The sequence below is a fragment of the Pyrgilauda ruficollis genome, unplaced genomic scaffold (assembly GCF_017590135.1).
Source record: "Pyrgilauda ruficollis isolate IOZ18807 unplaced genomic scaffold, ASM1759013v1 scaffold24, whole genome shotgun sequence".
In the NCBI taxonomy this organism is placed as follows: Eukaryota; Metazoa; Chordata; class Aves; order Passeriformes; family Passeridae; genus Pyrgilauda; species Pyrgilauda ruficollis.
Window position 1 is genome coordinate 11376513 of NW_024523648.1, and position 21542 is coordinate 11398054.

Consider the following 21542-nt stretch of genomic DNA (forward strand, 5'->3'; position numbering starts at 1 on the left):
TTAAAACACTCCCATATAGAAGCCTACTTATGTTCTTTCATTTCTGATGTAGGGATCTGAGACCCAGAATGTCTCTTCTGCTCTGTGAACCTTTATTGTAACATTGACTGTGTGATGATTATCCTATTATTTTATGAGATTTCATCCTAATCACTAGATTTTCAGGACCTCATTATTCCTAAACAAAGCTGTTTCAATTTTCAGTAATGGTTTGATTATCCTCCTAAACATCATCATGCTCTTTTTCCTCCCTGATATTTAGCCTCAAATATATTCTTAGAAAGAAGTCACAAAATTCCAGCTCTACTCACACTTTCAGCCTCCTTTCATATCATGCTGGTAGCTGGTTCCCATTCCAGTTTGTATTAGGCTTTCTGGGTTTGTCTCTATGAAGGCCCACCAGTGACACATCAGCAGTGGTGCTGTGCTGTCTTACCTCTACGGTAAACAATCCTCCTAATTTATCCTAGTGATCAATTTGTTTCTTTGAGTGCCACATGACATGGTTAATTATAGCAGTTTGTAGGCTATAACTGTTTTAGGTCAACAGATATGGTCAGATTTTTCCTTCCTTTTTTCCTCCTATGTCTGCCTGATAACCTTCAGCTCTTATAAAAGGCCGGTTCTGATGCGTGTATGTCAATGTTTGCATTTTTAATACTCCAAGCCAAAAGTTGGTCCCAAGGGTTTCTTAGGTAGTTCTTTGATCGTCTTTTGTATTGACTAATATTAGCTGCTTTGCGATCAATCAATGTTATTAATCCAGTCATACTCTCAAATCCTAAATTAGATTGGGAATTGTCCTAAGGACAACCCACAAGACCTGTAACTTCTGCCTTTCCTTCAGCCTGTTGTTCCATTTTCAGCACAGGCTGTGATCAGTCCCCTGCACTCCAGTTCCTCATGCATCTTAAAATTCCTGTGCTTGTACCCCCCTTCCCCCTTAACTGGTTATTTCCCAGAGGGAACCTGTTATCACCAAAGTGTTTTCTTGACTCAACTGTTCAGGCATAATTCCGTGAGGTATTGTCCAGCTGACACAGGGCATCAGAGCTGAGCATCCTCCAGTGTCATTACAGTGATGAGAGCAGAGAGCCCTCAGCATCTTTCAAAACATTGCTGATGTGGACTGTATGGACTCCTCCTCAGCAGAATATCAAAGGTCTGCTCTTGCTTGCTAGGTTGACCCTTAGGAATTTGCTTTTTACAGTTTAACTCCAAGGCTGTAGCTATAATGCAGTCGCTGTTTAGTACTTTTCTCAGTCCGTCTTTGCCAAACACAGTACACAGTCTCTCGTGACTTCATTTGAAGATTTTCAAAGTGAAAATATTTGAAAGCATTTGACATAATGTAAAAAATAGAAAACCCACTTACAAATATAGTGTTATGCATTTTTAAATTCCTTACCTCTTCAGATGACTTGTTTTTATTTTAAATAGCAAATACTATATTAGGTAGACTGCCGGTTTCAGTACTTTTAACAACTAATTTTACTAGATAGCCATATAAATTTGTATAGCATTTTGCTCCTCTGTTAAATATAGGGGAAAGAACTAGCATGACAGTTTCTATACTTTTAACATGCGTTATTGCATTTTCTCTGGTTTTGCATAATAGTAATATTGTGAAACATCTGTAGTATTCACTTTACATACATTTAGGCAGGTGGCGTATCTCACCAGTGTGGCAACAATGGTATACAAAAGATGGGAAAAGGTCATCCCTGTTTAAACTTTCTTCTGTGTGTCACTGGGTCAAAGAAGGCAGTAGTCTGTCAGTGAAAAAAAAATACTGGATTTTTGGATAGATGTAGAAGTTATGTTAAAAATGAAAAAAATGTTGTTTTTCTTTTGTAGAAGTTTTCCTTCCCTAATAAAACAGAAAAGTCCGTTCATGTATTATTTAAAGTGTCTTCCAAGAAACACAACAGCAGTACTGGTTGAAAGAGAAAAGGATTACTATCGTTTAAAGGAAAGAAATGGAAAATCTTTAAGGTCATTTCTTTTCATGACAAAGAAACTTAAAAAGCATGGCAGACAGGATCTTCAAAGATTTTAAAGTCCTGTCGTCAGTTCCCAATCAATAGGAGTTAGATACCCAAATTAAGAGTTCACTTCAAGTCTTCAAAGGTATTTGGGTGCTTAACCTCCTTTTACCTTTCACATCACTTGTAAGAATAAAATGGCAGTTTGATTGAAAACACTCTGATGTCGTACCTTCATGTCCAGCACCTGGATAATCTGTAGCACCCACTGATAATCAGCATTGTGGATACTTCTCTTGGAATTTTGTTACTTGTGCAGAGTTGGTCAAGTTTGTGAAATCGTTTTCCTTTGTGAAACAAAAACTTTGCTTGACAGTTTGTTTAATAAGGAAAAAAATCACAAGTACACTGAAAAAATAGCATTAATGTTTGCAGAGACTGACAATTCCAGTGAATCTGCAAAACTCCAGAGTCTGTATTGACTGAGGATGTGGGTGAAATTGATTCCTTTGTAAAAGTTGTACAGATACTGTTCTACACCTTGACTTTACTGGTCTGTGATTGAACATTACCTGTAGAGGATAAGGCTCCAGCTAGATAACTGATGTTACTATCAATGTAAACAAACCAGACGCCATCTATAATACGCAAAATAAGTTGCCTGTCATAGATATTCTCTGCACTATAGCTTCTCTCAAAGTTGCCAAGCATCCACCTGAAGGAGGATCCTCTGAGAGCTATGTGATGCAGTCAGAACCACCCCTGCTTTATTACTTTTTTTTTTTTTTTTTTAAGCGTTTGTAGAAATCTTAGGTTTTCCATCTACTTGAAGTGCTCTCTCTGATAGCGGTGCCTGGGGCATACACAGTGGAAGTGGCAGTGCCCTGTGTTAACATGGAAATGCTGTTTGTTTACAGTCTTGAGTCACTGAATCCTTCCTGTCAAGCCGAAAGCTTTCATTATAATGCAGGCACTTACCATCTCCACAGCCTGCTCTTGAGTGGCATCAAAACATAAGCTGGAATTTGTCATTATTATTGTCATATGCCTCAGAGTTCGTGAATGGGCCGTGGAACCCAAAGCCTTGGGCGCTGAGTGACGTTTGGTCTTTTGGAGAAACAATTCTGCCTCTGGTCCAGCATTTGCATCTCTGAGACAGTTGTCACAGCTGCTCCCAGTAATGTTGACTGTCATGTTTTTAGTGCAAAAGCACCTCATCTGGATAGCTAGGCAGTGGTTACACTCCACATTTCACAGATTTTCTCTTTGTTCTGTATCAGTCTGGCCCTTCTTCAGAGTTGGTGCTGAGAGCCGGTGGCTTTGGGACAGGAAGTGGATGGGGCAGAGCAGACACCTTTGCTTTCCTGCATTCATGTCCAACTCAGGGCCCTTGGTCACTGTAAAGGGCAGCCCCTGCTGCCCTGCTGTCAGCCCTGGATCCCAGCGCCAGGACCGTCCACAGGATTCTTGCTCCTGCCACTGCGGAGGGGCAGCTGCTGAGCAGGAGGAAATGAGTCTCAGCAGGCACAAATCTATTGCCTGTGTTTTTATTCTTTCCATTTCTTTCAAATAGAAAACAATCTGAACCGTTTCTGAGAATGAGGGGTATAAATCTGTCTGCTGCTATTTATACCGTGCTCGTCACTGCAAGTGTCTAAATGCTTAAAGTATATATTTGCTGCCCAACCTGAGGTGGTCTTCAAGCCACTTGGGCTGTCACGAGCGGGCATGTATAGGACCAAGAGCAAAGAGTCCTGGGGGATGTCCAGGTCTCATTCTTCCTCCTGCTCAGGTTGGGGCAGGTTGGTGCTTAAGCTTGAGGCTCCTGGGGCATTGGGAGGGTGGTGAGATGGACCTTTCTGCTTGACACAGTGTTGAATGGTGACCCAGAGGAGTGACTTGCATCAGTGCAATAAGCATCTGCCTTATTATCCATTAACACTGAAAGGGAACTTTCTGTGTTCCGAGCCTCACAGACAGCACTGGGAGCGTTCTGCTTGTTTGGGTGGGTAGACAGCAAGAACAAGGACATAAAAATGGATGTGTCTGTTCTGGCTAGTTATTTTAATAAATAACTTCCCCTTGTTTTTATTTGAATAATAAGATACCCCTTTTCTGTCTGATCTCTTTCAAACATTCACTTTCACTATGCGTGCCTACATGTTATTCTTTATTCCCATATTCTACATGGACATTCAAACAATATTAAAACCACTGATTCATTTAAATACTCTTTAAACTGTTGTTGTTAGTCATTTTTGTATTGACCGAATTTTTCATTGGTAATATTGTTGGCAGCAGTCCATGTCTGCCTGGCTGGAGGCCAGTTTAAGCTAGGCAGGATGAGCCCTATTGTTCAGCAGACTTGGATTTTGTTAAACTCCCTAACAGAAATATGTGTCAGGAGATTTGCAGCTATAAATTGGATCATGTTGGTGAGGTTGGGAACTCGCTCAGTGCGAAATTGAACATTTCACCATGCCTGTTGCTAAATGTGTTTGTGCATGTTTCCTCCATGGGTTTCAAAAAATAAAAGGAAAAAGAAAAGAAAAACGTATGAAAAAAGCTAGACCTGTTGAGCTCTGTCTTTACCTTATACAGCTGGTACTTTCTTTGATGTTGAGTGGTTGAAAAATGCAGCAATGCTTGGTTTTGTGCACAGAAATGCTAAAAGCAAGTGTGTTTTCCCTTTTCTCTCTGTGTGTTACAGGCAGTCAGATGCCACCGCAGCCTCCTGGCAGCCAGTCAGAATCCAGCTCCCACCCTGCCTTGAGCCAGTCACCAATGCCACAGGACCGAGGTTTGTTAGGTGTTGGGGCTTTTTCAGTTGGTGCCAAATGCAGCCTTCATTTTAAGTTGCACGTTAGCAATGTGAGATTTCCTGGAATTTCTTTTCTTTTCCCAGGGAAAAATAATGACAGTCTTCAATGTAAAAAGCTTGGGGGGTTTCCATCTCCAGGGAAAGAGCAAGTGAATAGCAGGTTTTACCAAACTATAATTGAAAATAAGGTTTTATCAAAATACAGTGAATGCCCAGGGTATAAAGGCAGTTTCTGTAAATACTTGAGTCATGTCCTGGAGAATACAGCTCTTCATTGTCTATCTTGGAATTAAGACACAGATAAAGAGTGCTAACTAGGAGCAGTTTTGCTACTGTTCTTAGAATTGTGATCTCTAATATCCTTGCATGGACACAATAGTCCTCTTGCCAGTTCTAGGATAAAATATCTTTAAATACAAAGGGAAATCAAATATTTAGGTCAAATGGTTCAATCGTTTGGAAATCTTGCCATGGAAAACCTTGCAACTGTTCTGAAAGGGTGCTCTCTACTGTGTGCTCACAAAAATAAGCAGAGCATTTTAAAGTTAAATTTACCTTTTATAAACTTTAAGCCCTTTTTCCTTTCACCTCCTTTCTCCCTAGCTCATGGAATACAGTTGTCACAGCTTTGTTGCGTGGCCATACGTGCGATCAACTGCTGTAACCGGGCATCCTGTCCATGCAGTGGTTAACATGTGCCAGTGACAGGCTTGCAAAACAGACACATGATAACTGTGATAAACATGGAGTTATTTATGAAATGCCCCTCCTAAAATGTCTTGCTTCCAGAAATATCCCAAGTAGCACCATATGGGGATACCATAAATACTAGAAGTTTTCTCACAGTGAAACAAGTTGAACTCACAGAATGACAAATTTCTGGGATAGCATCCAGGAGGAGCTAAGAGGACTCACAAAGAAGAGCAGAGAGTCTTAATTTTTGCTATTTTTCTGGGTTGAATGTCCCCTCCTCCAGGAATGCTGATTAATGAGAACATGAAATACAGAATTCCATGCTGATTTGTTCTGTTTCCTTATCCGTCATTCTTTATACTCAGTTGTTAGTGCACGGACATATTTTCCCATTTTAAAAAATCAGAATAACATACATGTTTGGTGAAAAAAGAATGCCCTCAGTACCCAATACAAATACATGATGCTTTGTGGGATAGAAATGTCACAAGGCAGCAGGAATGGAACATCTCAGAAAGATGTGTGCATTTCCTGGCACAACTGGGTCTTGGCATAAAATGTTATAGGGCCCAGTAATAATTATCTCTGCAGGGTATGTTCCTCACCTGGCTTTGGGGACAAGTTAGGCAGGTCTAACAAAACTGGAAAGGTCAAATCTCTCTATTCTGCTGTAGAACAAAACTGGGGTTCAGTGTATGATCAGGAGGCACACAGGTATTCAAAAGTAAAACAGAAGACAGTTACCATAACTGGGAAATCAAACAAGTAAGTAACAGTGAGATAAGTAAAATTTACAGATTGATTTAGGTATTTTTTTTGTCTACACAGTGAGAATTGTGAGTATGTTCTTAGAGAAAATGTGTTCAGGAATGTTGCAGGTTTTGAACACTTCCTATGCAAAATCTGGTGTAATATGCACGACAAACTTGTACAAGAAGTCCATTTGTTTCATGCAGGAGATTCAAAATTTGTAACTAGCTAGGTCATATTGATTTTGCAGAACATGTTCCCCAAAGCTTCTCTAAAGTCTGTGCTGTATGCGCATAAACATGCGTGCATTCCCTTTTGTGCCCTGTCATTGATTAGAGGCTCCTTTGAAATGGAAAACTTCACCTTTTAAAAAGGCTGTTACATTAGTTGATTCCTTTGCTTGCTTGAACTGGTTTCCACAGAACTTTAAGAAAGGAAGGAGGGGGAATGATGGGGACTCAAAGGGAAGGTGCTTGTCATTTACTGATAAAAACCTGAGCAGAAAATCGTTGCTGCTAAGGACACCTGATCCTTGGGCATCTGTTACAATAATTTAAACTCTCGGCTTACTGATACACTTTCTCCAAAAAAAGAGAAAAAAAATTAAAGGAAAATGAAAACAAAAACCTCAGAGACACTCCATAGGATAAGGTAATGTTTGCTTTCACACTTTGTATAGCATTTCTTTCCTTGTTTAGAGAGAACTGAATGAACAAAAGACTACTAATCATTGCTTGAGCAGAATCCTCTGCTCTCAATACTTAAAAAAAATGTTATTTACCAGCTATCATGAAGACTGACCGATGGGTGGAGTCTGAGCTGTAGCACTTCAGGATGCTAAACCACTGCCTTGAACCATTAAGTTTACACTTATTTTATTGTTAAATTGTTTGATTATATTTTACCATGCTTTCCATGGTTACTCAGCACCCTTCTGGGATTTTTATGTTTGCCTGCCTAAGACTCTACATCCCTTGTCTCACAATGCAGCACGAAGCAATGACCACATTTTTACATGTGCATTCTGTGTGTGATAGTAAGGGAGTAGTAATGTACTGCATGTATACAGTAATAGGAGTTTCTTGGGGGATTGAATTTTTTTGTGCTCCTCAGGTTTCTTTTTATATAGCTTATTTAATATGCTTTGTAATAAGCATTTAAATGCTTACTTCTAAAAAAAATAATTTTTAAATTTTTCATGTCCTGCTCAAGCTGTAGAACTTACGGACCTGCTGAAGTGTAAATGTATCCTGATGTTTTAGGCACTTCTGTTCTTATCCCACAACCGTTGTTTGATGCCCAGTCAGTGAAATGGTTTTAGTTCTGCCAACACACGTTGGCTACCTAAGAAATGAGAAATTGCATTTATTTTATGTACATTACCTATTTCTTAGCTCATGTGAGCTTGGAAAGCGGTGGGATTTGAAGTCAAGTCCCATCTTAAAGAATTGTTGGAGTCAGACAGCTGTGGAGACAGACTGGTGTCAGAAGTCTCTTGGAGAAGCAGGAGTGTGTTTAATTGCTGCTGAATCCCAACAATTACCATTACTTGGGGCTACCATAATGACAGTGTAGTCATGACTAATTGAGGTAGTCATCGAAACTTGCTTCATTTTTGGGAGGATGCACATCTTGCTCTGCATTTCTAATAGACCTCCTCCAGACTTTCCTTTATATGATCAAAAGTAGGGGTTCCATATTTTGTGTTTATTGAAATCAAGGCTCTTTTTAAACTTTCTTTGAATCTGCTCCAGAGGTAGGGCAGCTATCATAATCATTCAGCATATACTTGAGGTACACAGCCACTTGAGTTCCCTGTGTTCATCTGTATCTATTTATTTGTTTGGGTTTTGGAAGCTGTAGTTTGAGGATGTCCTTAGTAGCCAGAACTGCTCAACGAGTTTGAAGTTATTTATAGGGATCAAATAGAAGCCCAGCACATCCCAACTGACCCTCTAAATTAGTTTTCTGAAGCTGCAGCCTGAAAAAGAAACCTTTGTCCTGTCCATTAGCTTATACTCCCATTCTTACTTTTGTAAACTAACAGAGATTTCTGTCTGCTTATATGAACACTCACCTGTGCAAGCACTGTTAGGACAATATTTGTCATAATAATGTTGAAATAGGCACTTTTAGCCCTGCAGGAATGAATGGTTCCTTGTGTAATTCTGAAAAGGCTTAGAAAACTTACCTGCTTTTAAATAGTATTTTCATGCTTGTGCAGTTGGGTATGTAGATGTCAGGTTTCAGTCTTACATTAAAATAGTGAATTGGGAGCTCCTGAAAACCATTGAATTTAATGAAAACAGTTAATGACTTCACATTATTACTCTAGCAAGCACTCTCATAATGGGGATACTTAAAGAAGCCTTATTTATTAGTGCAAATGTATATGGGTCAGAATTAATTTTTAAAAAATCTTTAATTGTTTTCCCCTTATAATTTTCACAGCGGTACATAGTTAAATATTCATGATAATGGTGATGATATGCTAAAGGTCTGAAATAGATCTGGAGTCTCAAAATCAACACAGGTTATTTAACCCTTTTCATCTAATGCACCATTGGGGACTTGCGGAGCGAAATCCCTGAGCACTGGAATAATTAGAAGATAGTAATGAGGATTTAATTAGTCCTTGAGATATGCTGAAATAGGACCACTGAGAACTTTTCTTTTTGGACATGTATTGCAAGCAGAATTGATGCCGTTGCAGCTGCTGTGATGTGCTGGAAAATGTATTCCATTGCTGGAGGCAGTTTCATGGCAGCGTTCTGTGCCTGTCAGATCTATGTGGACAGTGCCTGGAGTAATCACCTCCAAAATTGTTGAATAGAAGTTGCTGCCTTCTCCATCACCTTCTCCTAGTACCTTTTAATTTTTTTCTTTTTTATGTCATTCTTTCTGTTCTACCTTTATTTCATTCCGTTGTTGACACCCAGCTTTTGAGGAGTGTTGTACAGTTGTGTGCTCTATTAAAAACATATCACAGTCAGGCACAAGGAGTCCCTGAAAACTGCTTGCTCTTAAGAGTACAGGTGTTACACAAAGCAAAATTTGGATCTTTTTGTCACTGCTGCTTGTAAGGTTTATCCTCAGATCTTGTCCTTACTTAGTATTAGATCTTCACAGAAGTGATATTTATCAGTAGCTGCAATGTAGTAAATTTAAATAGCTTTTTTGGCAGTCAAGATGTTATCCAGTAAGAGGTTGTAACAGATGGGATGTGATCAGGCATTTTGATGTTCTCTTTGTGCTTCCTTACAAGCACTAAGTAACAACTGAATTTCTGTAACTAAAATTCCCTAATTTACCCATTAGATTTCATACAGGTATTTTTCTCCCCTTTAGCTGTTTTCTGGGCATGCTTATTTGTACACAGTCATTACATAAATTCCACTGTCATGCATTTTCTTTTAACAAAATATAAATGTTTTTGCTCATGTGGAAGACACAGAATACCAATCAGGTGTTTTGCACCTACAATTCCTGATCAGATTTATGGCTTAATACTGACATTTGATGGTAGAGATTCTTTTCCCTGAAATCTATTTTCTTCTTAAAAAGGGAAATCAGAAGGAAGAAAATAGATCAAAGAACTCTTACTGCAACAAAAAAGATACTGTAGTTTGCTTTTAGATCTTAAAAAGACTTTTTCCCCGAGAATACGTTTCTTTCTCTCATTTGGGGATTTGGGATCTATTCAGAGCACTGAGGAGCTAGAGAATAAAATGATTCTTGTCATTAACATTCTTCTGCTTGCCATGTTAACGATGACACCACTTAAGGTTAAATCAGACTTGGTAATAAGTTTACTTGATGTAGACTGAAGTGTTTCAGGCTCTTAAAGAAAGATGCTTGAGACATGCATGGAGTGCAAAGCCACAGGTATGTTTCAGTGCCTCTTCTGCACACAACGTTCTCCAAGTGGGTCAGTGCAGGGGAGCTGAGCTGTCTGGGGTGCAGGAACACTCTGCCACGCTGGGCAGAAATCATGCCCGGAAAACTGCGGTTAGAGGAGCTGTGCCCTCAAAACTGTGCCCTCAACAAGCAGAAAAAGTGCATCACATAAGCAGGAAGAGCAGGGTTTAGTTGAAACAGTTTCAACTCTGCTCTGTGAGGCATCCCTTTTTTATCTCAAGGCACATGATGTAGTAGGAACATGATGCCAAGGAGAACACAGAGCAGGTCTGTATGTGAAGGCAGAGCCATGCAGTAGAGCCAGGCACCAAGCTTTCTTGGTGACTCAAAAAGCTACATCACTTTCTCAACTTAGTGAGTGCTAAATTTATTGACAGTTCTTAAAAAAAATCCGGGCCATCATTCATTTTTACCTCTATATTTTTAATTGGATTGTAAAAGTGGAAGTGCACTGAAATGTAGTGTCAGTGTGATAAGCAGGTTTTTAAAATGTGTACACACTATTTTTCTTTGCTATTTTAATTAGCAATGCACAGCAAAAAAGCTTACAATATGTCTACTTTGATTAGTAACATCACTGGGAAGAAAAGTTCCTATTTTTCTCTCTGAGCTGTGGAGTGCATAGTTTTGTATCTGTTTGTCTCTCAAGTGTTTCAGGAAAACCTGTTTTTCTTGCCCGAAAGTATTAGAAATTATGTTGCTCTGCCAAAACAGGTTAATTCTTAAAGAAGTCGATCGCCATTTCAGGATGCTGGTTCCAGACTGTACTTGGATTTCAGACATACACCAGCCAGTCTCAGCTTTATGTTGATCTGATTACTTGTGGCCTATGCTAAATATACAGCAGGCCATCTGCAAGAAGAATCAAAGGACAAAAGGGTATGATTTACATATGGTAAGCCATGCTGGGAGACAGCAAAACTGCAGAAGCAGGATGTGAAGTAGGTAATAATATCTGTACAATCAAAACCCAGAGTCAGTTCTCAGCAAATAAATTTTGTATACTAGCAGCTGGTCATTGCACTCTTCTTGCTGATGTTAAATCTTGTTAGACTTGGAGATGAATCTTTATTTCATTTTTTAAACTAAATTGGGTATTCTCTTTTGAGATTAGGGAGCAGAATTGACTTACTCTGAGAGAGTTGCCAGCAGAGAGACTTCTCAATAGAAAAGTTTCCACTGACTTCATTAGGCAGCCATCAAATTCCCAGCCTCTGGGCTCAGGGAGCAAGATAAGCTGCAGCAGTTACTGAAGAAGAACTTGACAGAGTGAGTCAATGTTGCTGTCACACGCTTGATGTGAAGTTACTGGGTATGATCCCTGTCCCTGGGAGAGCTTCCCATCGTGGCCTATAAACTGGGAGCTGCCTGTGGTCTGCCTGTTAACAGCACCATGGTTGTCAGGACACTCAGTGCCTAAGTTAACCTTTTTATGAAGTTTCTGTAAAGATAAACAACCTCTGATATAAGACCCTTTATGTCTTTTTAAATTAATATACAGGACAGTGAGTTGAAATCTATATAATGTATATATTAATAGCTAACACTGGATAATTCCTACCGTCCCAAAGGATCCCAAAAGAATAAACACTCATCAGGGAACAGCTGCAAATCAAGGAAAGGAAAAAATCAGTCAAATCGTAAATCATGGTAAAAATAAGACTGAGGCAAAGGCGTTTTGGGACTAAGGACAACATACTGATTTTGTGTTTTTGAAAGAAGCAATATGATTTATTTTACATGTGTGCAACAGAACATCATGTATATTTTAATCTTATACACAAAGTATATATAGCGATATTCAATGTATTTACTTCATGAAAAGGAAGATCGGAGTTGATTCAGGAAACCTTTGAACAGCAGTCTCTGGGGAGGGCAAAATTTTCAAACCTGAAATTCAGACCATTAGGCCTGCAGGCTTTGCACATTACACATTGTAAAATGCCGTTCCTTGCTTGCTCTTCTCCAAGATTTTCCTAAGTATGCACGTTATTAGGGAAACTTAGACAAATGTTGATTGTGCAAAGCAGACAGACTCCAGGTTTTTCGTGTTGTTGCTGAGATTCATTTGAGGGCCCAAGCTACCTGATGAAATTCAGGATTCCCTTTGGGGGCAGCTGGGAGGGCAGGGTGGGCGCTTTTGTACTGCAGGACACCGTGACCCTTATTTTTCAAGCACCATAGTAAAAGTGTCTTGTGTAAGGTATATTACAGTAACAAATGCGTAAAATGGCGGATGAGCAATGTGGTTTTTGTTTAGGCTGTGCATGAACATCTCCACAAATGTCTTTCCTTCTTTGTCCTCAGTATAGCACTTAAAATTTGCATCAGAGAGCATTATGCAAGGTTTGCATTAGGAAAGGTTGGATATTTCTTCCCCGGCTACCATCTGGGTAATCTGTCTGATCCTTCCCCAGATTCCAATTTATCAATGATAGATTATATGAATTTCAAGGCTAGGCAGTAGCAGAGGGAGGTTTAGGGGTGGGAAAAATTTAAACATTATTGCATGCTATACATAGACTGGGTTTTGTAATATCAGAGAGGGAAGCAGAGGAGATTCAGCCAGTTAACCTAATAGCACAGCTGGTAAAACACTAGGGGGTCTGGGTTAAAACCTTAGCTAGGTCATTAGTTTCCATCTTCCCCAAAGCTATTCACATTGTGAAGAGAAGCAGTCAGACAAATAAACAGTGAGGAGACTGTAAGAAAATATTAAAGCATAATAAGAAAATAATTTTAAAGAAAAATAAAACCAGTCCAGCACTTTTTCTTAAACAGAACATTGGTCTTTTTATGGAAATGAGAAATACTGCAGTGATCTTTGCAGGAAATCCTAATTTTGCTGTGATGATGTTTTCCTTTACTGCTGTTTCACATAAGCAAAGAAACATTCTTTGTTGAATGAATGTGAAGAAATGTGGTGGTTGTACTGCAGATATTAGCAGATGCCATTGTGAAAATAAATTGTCCAGATACCAAAGGGAAATCACTGTTACTCTAGCCTAGAGAAGTTCAGATGGTTTTCGTGGTGCTCTCATGGACTTGGAGAAGCTGGCAAGGTTTATGTGGGTTTTTATGTGGGCTGAAAAAAAAGAGCTCAGTTAGAAACTTGATTACATTTTTTCATGGTTAACGGAGAAACATTAGAAGAACTTCTAATTAGAAGAAGAGCAGTTCATTAGAAGAAGAAGAGTTCTCAGAAGAACTGAGAGAGTGAATGTCTGAGGAAGGAAAGTTTGCCAAAAACTGTATCATGGATGTGCAAGCATTTGCTCTTTTTTCTCAAAGAACTTTCTCCTAAAAACATTTTGGAACCTTTTTTTTTTTTTTTAATAGAATGTGATTGGAGAAAGAAATAAGAAATTTTAAATACTTTTTTTAGCTTTTATAAAAAATTATGCCCAAAGATATTGTATTGGTATAGTGCAGGTATTTTGTTTATTTGATTTCTTATTTCTTTTATCTGCCTATTAACTGGACAGGAATATTGAGAATTAGTATTTGCATCACCTAAATGAGATTGACACTGCAAGCTCAGGCACTCATGCTCACCATCCCATCACCCTCTGGTGTGTATTGCTAAGTCAGATGCTTTGTGCATGTCAAACATAGGTCAAGCTGGGCATATATTAATAAGGTTGCTTTCTGGAAAATAAAAATAGGATCTGAGGTATCTTGAATGAAAAGAAGTCTTGTGCCTGCTTGCCTAGATACCAGGGTTTTTTATGCCATATGATTTCACCTGATTAACTTAGTTTATTCTCTGGTACATGGGTCGAACCTTCACCAGTTTCTTAATTGCTGTTATTTGTTTAGATCTGTATAATATTTTTGTCTGCTTAGATTTTTTCCAGTGCGTAAATCTCTCTCACTGTGTCCTTTTCAGTGTTTATTTTAAGTAGCACCTTAGGGGCAGGTGCCATGGCGTTCTTTGCCAGTGACAGTAAGTAGTTTATGGCCAGGTAGAGCTGGCCCCCCATAAGCAATGGTACAACAGTATTGTCTTAGCTCCTGCTGTCTGTGAGCCACACATCTCTGGGTTTGACCACACCATGTGAAGATGTTTGTTCAAGTACCATCTGCAGACAACCCAGTTGCATGTTTAGGGTTTTGGTGGTACAGGCTTACATGAGAATAACCAACTCTTTCAATTACTAGAACACTTGATTCATGTGTGAGTTGTGTTCTGTTGCAGTGCTCTGAGGTGCTGACTGTGGACGTTTAGCTGGGCAAAAACCCAGACGTGGTTCACCAGTCCGAAGCCTTCCTGAGCTGTCCTTGCCATCTGAAACGGGTGGGCTAGGCAGAGTTTCAGTGTGACTGTGATGTTCCTCAGCATCCTGCCGTGCTAACAGGGTGCCAAATCACAGAACAATGCTTTTCATTTGTTTAGCTTTACCCTGACATGTCTGTCTCAATGCTGTTTATCCACAGATGAGCTAGATTTGGGAGTCACTGTTTTAGATCTGTCGTAGTTCTGTTGTATACTCTGGTAAAAATCCTGAGAGAGTGGATACAACACAAACTGATGTCTGAGGAGGGAAGGTCTGCCAAAAACTTGTGTCATGGGTGTGCAAACATTAGCTGTTTTTCTCAAGGGTACTGACCAGTGGCTTGCTAAAATACCAAGCATTGGAAATGTCTGTGTTTCTCCCCACACACAAGTTTTTCCTTTAGAGGTAGTGGAAAATATCTCTTCACATACTTAATTTTTTTGAGCTGATTCATAAGTACAGGATTTTATGTTATTTTCCCCTAATTACTTGATCATCAGTGTATGCATCCAATCTGTTTCTACTTTTCTTATTCCGTGATTTTCAGACTAATAAGCCTGTCTAGCTAGTAATAGCTCTTTCTTTAGCCTCTGCTCTTGAACAAGGGGAACTTCCTTACTCAGAAAGGTTCCTGAGTTGTTTTGGTCCCAAGCTCTGTAACTAAGCATGCCCCTCTAGAAAGAGCTGTAGCCCAGTGTACTTTTTTCTTAGGTAAGTTCATTTTTACAATATACTGTTGCACATTATACCTTTCCTTAACTTTTATTTATCAGATGCATAAGTTAAGGGTGGTCTGCTATCACTGTAAACTCCAAAGTTTTTGTGTGCTTATAATGAGTAAGTGTTGCACGTGTTTCCATTCATTCATTAAAATCAATGGACTACTCCTGGCTAAATCAAAAGACCTCTCATTGACTGTGGTTAAAGTGTGTGCCAGTAGACAGTTGCTGTCCATCAACTGATATGTAATAACCTGTTCCTTTGCAGTCGCTTCCTTTTTGTTTGAGCTTCTACTTTTCTGTAAGGTTTTTTCATATTCAAGAAAAGATTTTAAAATATCAGAAGAATCCATCTGAGGTTTTACAGCAGCAGCCAGCACGTTCAGTGGGTGTTTTCCATGGGTAGTGCTAAGGTGATAGTATTCAAGAAAGAGGTGGGTTTGTATTGGTCAATGTGTGTGTGTAAGTAAGACAACCTTAGAGCAATTTCATGAAGCTTTAGTAATTTACTGTTGTATATCTGTTTTGTGTATACATATGCCTGAAGGAAGGACAATGTTTTAAATTATTTTTAAAAGGCATCATTGGTGGTATTAGCAAAATGATGTGCATTACCAAGTGTTAGTACTCTTTACAACAAGAGAAGTTTCATTTTTGTCTTTTCCTTCAAACACTTCTCTCACAAAGCACTGCTTGGTTTATTTTTCTCTGTATTTTGCTAAAAAGAAAGAAGAAAAATAAAATGCTACCTGACCATTTTTAAATGCTATATGTAGGTTCAATTTGAACATGCAAACATATTTTATTATTGTTACAGTGTGATAATTGTTAATAGTATGCTGCTCTTCCACTGAGAACAAAAAAAAAAAAAAAACCTGCAAAGATGACTCTGCAGTGTTAAAATGGTGTTTTAATACAGTCATTCTTCACGTATGTAAATGTAGTAAAAAAGCTAACTCAAAAGGAAAAGAATGCTTCTGGCAGGGTCACTTTATTTGGCTACTTCTGAAATAGCTTTGTTTGCCAAAACCCACTCAAGTGTTTTTTCAATAAGTAATCTTTTGTTGTGATGGCAAGTAAAGCATCACCTCTACCTCATTTTATCATTAATATTAAGGGAAGGGAGTAGATTTGTTCACTGATCAGTATGTTGCCACTGCAATTTTAAAGGCTTAATTCATAGCTGTTTCCTAGCAGTTTAAAAGACAAAACAACCCACCTTGTTGTCACAGGGGTTGACATGTCAGATGCAGTCTGGCTGTTGAATCACTTCAGTGCCATTATTCCAGTCCACCTCTAATGTAATCCTACTTCCATTCTTTACAGAAGAAAACTTTATCTTAAATCTAATTTTCTGGAAAGAAAATTTATTTCTTTTTGTATCGGCTATAAAATGAAGTTGAACACTAGGGAAAATGTGTGTAAATAAGGAAAAATGAATGTATGCCAGCTGCTCCCTTTCATTTCTGATAAGATTTTTAGAATTGATGTTGTTTTTTTCTTTATGATGCATGAATGTTAATGTATTGACCAGGAACCCTTTTCTCTCTAAGACATGTGAGCTTTCTGCAAATACTTAAAACACTTCAAACTCATGCACTCCTCTCTGGACGTTGACTGGGCTTTCATGGAGGTTGATGAGGTTAGGCTCCTCTATATTGTAATGGAATCCAGATCACAGTAAGAACTGTTCTTTGCTGCTCCACATCTCGTCTATAGCTGAAAGGACTCCTCTCCTCTCTGGAAGGAAATTAGAACATGTCCTGTTTTAACATCACGCTTCAGCGTACCATACAGACAGCAGCTGAGCATAGTATAGCATAGATATTCTTCCTGAATTTCAGGATTCATTTTCCTTAATTCTTTATCTTCCTTCAAGAGAAAATAGCAAAGCCAGCCTTGATTTGAGAGGAATCCTACACCCTCTGAGATGATGAAACTCATACCTCACATCAAAAGCATTTTAGGAGTGTGTTCTTTTTTTGTTGTGTTAAACATCTTTACGAAACTAAGGCTAGCGCATGAGTTTGAGTAGTATCACACAGTTATCTCTGCTCTTGAGTTACTGGCATGCCCCCAGCTTGGTTTTGGCCAGTGTTCCCTGAGCCACAGCCCAGAGCATGGATAAGGCAGGACAAGGGACTGTGCCCAGAAGCCATACAGATAAGATGACCAGGACTGAGTGGGAAGGTTTATCTGGATGGACACAAGTGTCCTACTCTCTTCCTGGCATGCTTTATTCATGACTGTACACATAGCTGTACACTCTATTCCACAGCATGCAAAATTAATGAGGAGGAGTTTACTGAAGAGGTCATTTGAGTAGAAACATTTATTTTTTACTTATTACTCTGGTCCCTTTAGAAGCCTTATTGACAACAGCAGAGCTGGTTAAAACTGATAATCTCCATGTTTTTCATTAGACATTAGTCCATGTTCTCCATTAACTTCAACAACCATCAGCCCCCTGCATCACTACTGGAAATTCCTATACCAGTAGCTGTTCAGTATATCACCCTTCCTGGTGGTGTTAAGAAAAGTACTCCTTACAATAATAATGGGGTTGAAAAACCTTGATCACTAGTGCACTGTTTGGAAAGTTACCTCACATAGATTAAAAGCTGAACAGAAAAAAAACCCTCACTTCTATACCAGACACAGGAGTAACTTTATTATCTTTATAATAAAAATCTTAGTGTGACCAGTACGAATTTTTTCAATCAAATGGATCCCACAAGAGTGATATATATGGTGTATGTCAGGAACATGGGCTTTGGTTTTGTACAGACAAACAGTTGTAGTAGGTTTCTAAATTACTTACAACACTGTTAACAGAATACATAGGCCTTGTAATAAGAGTGTGCCCAGAGCGGAACTGCTTTAAAAATCAAGGGATCTGTTTCAAAATAAACCTAAATGGAGAAGGTCATGCAAGTTTTCCTTTGCAGAAGTGTAGAGTTTTCCAACCAGTACCGACCAGTTTCCAGGCTGCCATTTTGCATTGTTTTTTGCTGTGTCATATGTCAGTGTCCGCTCTACCTCCAGAGCATGTGCCAGGCTTTGACTTTGCAGTTCAGGTGTGATCAAGTTCCTTGTCTTGGGACTTGCACAAAGATGAGGAAAAATTGATGCATATTCAGCAAATCTTGCAATTGGAGTTCTAGCATAATATGGGTTGAGCTGTTCATAGCACGAAAGAACTGGGCACAAGAGGTGCAAAGTTATCTCATCTCCTGTTTTTTCTCCTTACAACCTGCAGCTCAGTGTTTTCAGTTATGAGTCTGATCACATGTCTGGATATGGCTCAGAAAAAATTACCTCTTCATTAATCAGGCATTGTGTGTCTGGGGGTGGGGAGAGGGTGATGTTTGGGGCTAACCAGTGGGAGGACACCTTGGCCCTGTAGGAGAGTCATCCTTTAGTGCTGCACCCGGGGCTCCCTCCTCACCCAGCACGGTGGCAGCACAGCACAGCCAGAGCTGGCCTGTGGTGTGTGCAGGTTTTGCCCCGAAGGGAAACGGAAAGATGAAATTTAATATGCGAGCAGAACAGGAAAGAAAGCGGATTTCCTCCAGAAATAAAAAAAAACAGCTAAATTTTGCCAGCACATCCTCTTGAACATTCAAAGCAGCACTAAAACCTTTCAGGGTATAAAACATCAGAAAACCAGCATCCCTACATAGACGTTTCTTGGGCACAATTGCAGGATTTTTCCCAGTTGATGAAAACTTTAAACCCTGCCTCAAAACCCTCTTCTTCCTTCATTTAATAGGCTTAGTTCTGTTCCTTCATGTGAAGCTTCTAAATTTGATACTATTTCACTGGGTCTTGTGCTGTCACTTTTGAACCTTAAATTAAATAGGGATTCATTAATACATTAACAAAAGGGAAGAAGGAGAGAATGCAATGGAATGTGCAGGGGAAAGACTAGAAGAAGGACCTAGAGAATAAATATATTGCAAAACAACTGTTATTTCTGGCTGGTATGACTAGTCTTCACATAGAGGTAAATTTTTGCTCTGGTGAGTTTGTTGGCAATAAAGGAGTATTTACAGTGGGTTTCTATATGCTGAAGTGAGGCATTTTGGTAGCAACGTATAATTGTGAAGATGTGATACTCCCACCATAAGTCATCAGGCAAATTCCCTAGTACTGCTGTTTAACTAATGCACATAATTGCCCTTATTTTTTTTCCCTAAAAATTGTTTTAATTTCAAAATTAGCACCCATTTGTAAATAAGCAGGACTGCCCTGTCTTCATTTACAAGTAAAGGTTTTCAAATATTATGTACAGGTTTTGGTGGTTGAGACATCATTGTTGACTTGGAAATGTGTGTGGTTTTCTTTGGATGAACAACAGCAGTTTTGGGTATTCTTAGTCTGAAGTAACTAAAGAGGGTTGGTTTTTTATGCCAAAGGTTTATTTTAAATGAAGGAACAGTTACCTGAATATTAATTTTTGCTTTGGTGCTTTTCTCCCTATAGGTTTTATGGCAGGCATACAGAGGAACCCCCAAATGTCACAGTATGGACCTCAACAAACTGGACCTTCCATGTCACCACACCCCTCACCTGGAGGTCAAGTGCATCCTGGAATTGGTAGCTTTCAGCAGAGTAATTCAAGTGGTACTTATGGGCCTCAGATGAGCCAGTATGGACCACAAGGTAAAATGCTTGCTGGTGATAGATACAATAGTTTACATATATATTTTACAATATATATATGCAGCGTGTATGTGAGTATGTATGTTAAAACAACAAAAACACACACACAACAGTCTGCATTTAAAAAAAAAATCAAAATCCTAAACAAATAAAGCTGTATCCAAAGGTGGAGCTGCACCTTGTGGGAGAAGCTGTTTCTTTTATTAGCACCTTTCTCTGTATAAAAATAGTGACCTTAAATTAGGCAAGGAAATGAAGAATCTGTGGCATTGCCAGGTCTATTGTTTAGGAGCCCAAGCTTGTCATCTCTGTGATGAAGCTGCATTTGAGCAAGCATGGAATAAGGGTCACAACACCATTCCCAAAATAGGACTTCTTTTCTTGGATAAAATCCCAAGGCCAACCTGAAATTGCGTGGTGACTTTGAGAGTAAAGTCTTCTAACAAGCATAATAATACAGTGGCTACTGTGGAAATAGAATATTGAGCTCTAATGCATATGGTTTGTGAATCTTAACTAACCCTTCAGACTGAGAGAGACAGTTCCTTTTATTTTGTTTGTTTGACAGAATTGGTGGGGGAGTGAACCAAAATAGAATACACAATTTCTGCCCCTGGACAACCTTGAACTTGTCTATTGTTTTGCCTTTAATGGATAACCTTCATAAAGTATGCATCTGTTTAGGGGTTTAATGAAGTTGAAGTCAAGCCATGGCATATATAAGGGTCAGTATTTTCTTTAGAGGTACATAAAGAAGCTTTTCTATTTCAGCACTTCTTACTGTTGCTTTCTTACTTAAAAGCCTCAGAAAGGACTTGAGCCAGCGATGAGAATTTCTGTAGGGCTCAGTGACTCTCCCGTGCTAGCAAGGATGGTTATTTTAGTCTCCCGAGTTTCTGAGAACTAGTTCTGATGTTTGTTTGCAAGAAGCCTTGCTGCCCTATGCAATGCTCCTTTCCGTTTCATCTCTGGGTAGCATTTGGTTTAGTGTTCTGAGCACGGGGCTACAAGCCAAGATTTCCCAGTTTCTAATTTTGGCTCTGCCTTTTGCATCATCTTTCAGCTTAGGCAAGTAGATTCATTTCTCTGCTTTGCTTTCCTTAACTGCAAAATGGGGCTAGTAATGCCTTATAGCCATGTGTGAAGATTAATTACCTAACTCCAGTTGACTGGTGCTTTCCTTTTATTTGGAAAGCATTTTGTGGCCATAAAATGCTGTCCAAGTGCTTATTTTTATCTGCACAGTGAGCAACTAGCTTAACTGGTAAAAAATCCAGTGGATTTATGATGTGCTATCCTGACTTCCAGCTATACTGCTGCTGCTGAGATTCTGGACCATGGGAATAGTGGGTGTCAAGTGCAGTAAAACATTAGCCATCCACACTGATTGAATGGAAAGGTTTTTGTACTAAATCAATGCATTTAAGTAACACGCCAAATACTGCTTTCTTTTTTTGCTTGAGTTCAGCAGTTCTTTTCCTCCCTCTGTAGATGAAAGTGCCTATGTAATGATTTTATGGGTCATGGTCAGGAAGAAACTGCTATTAAAAAGTGAACTTGAGGGACAGGAAGAAAATGAGCATCATTGTCATTAACAGGCCATTTCAGAAGGGTTTGGTGAATAGTGTGATGGATGAAAACCATGTTCTTCTGCCAGTGCTTGGGAAGTACCAGTGATTCTGTGCACTGGTCATCATAAAATTAGGGCGTTGCA

General features: G+C 39.1%; 1 protein-coding gene across 3 annotated transcripts in view; it reads left to right on the plus strand.

Annotated features, from left to right (window-relative positions):
• Positions 1–21542, plus strand: part of ARID1B (AT-rich interaction domain 1B) — a 325668-nt gene that overhangs the window by 239374 nt on the left and 64752 nt on the right. For all 3 annotated transcript variants that reach the window (XM_041469726.1, XM_041469727.1, XM_041469728.1), the window contains 2 exons: positions 4696–4785; positions 19649–19828. In XM_041469726.1, coding sequence (XP_041325660.1) covers positions 4696–4785; positions 19649–19828 — 270 coding nt within the window. The remainder of the gene's footprint in view (positions 1–4695; positions 4786–19648; positions 19829–21542) is intronic.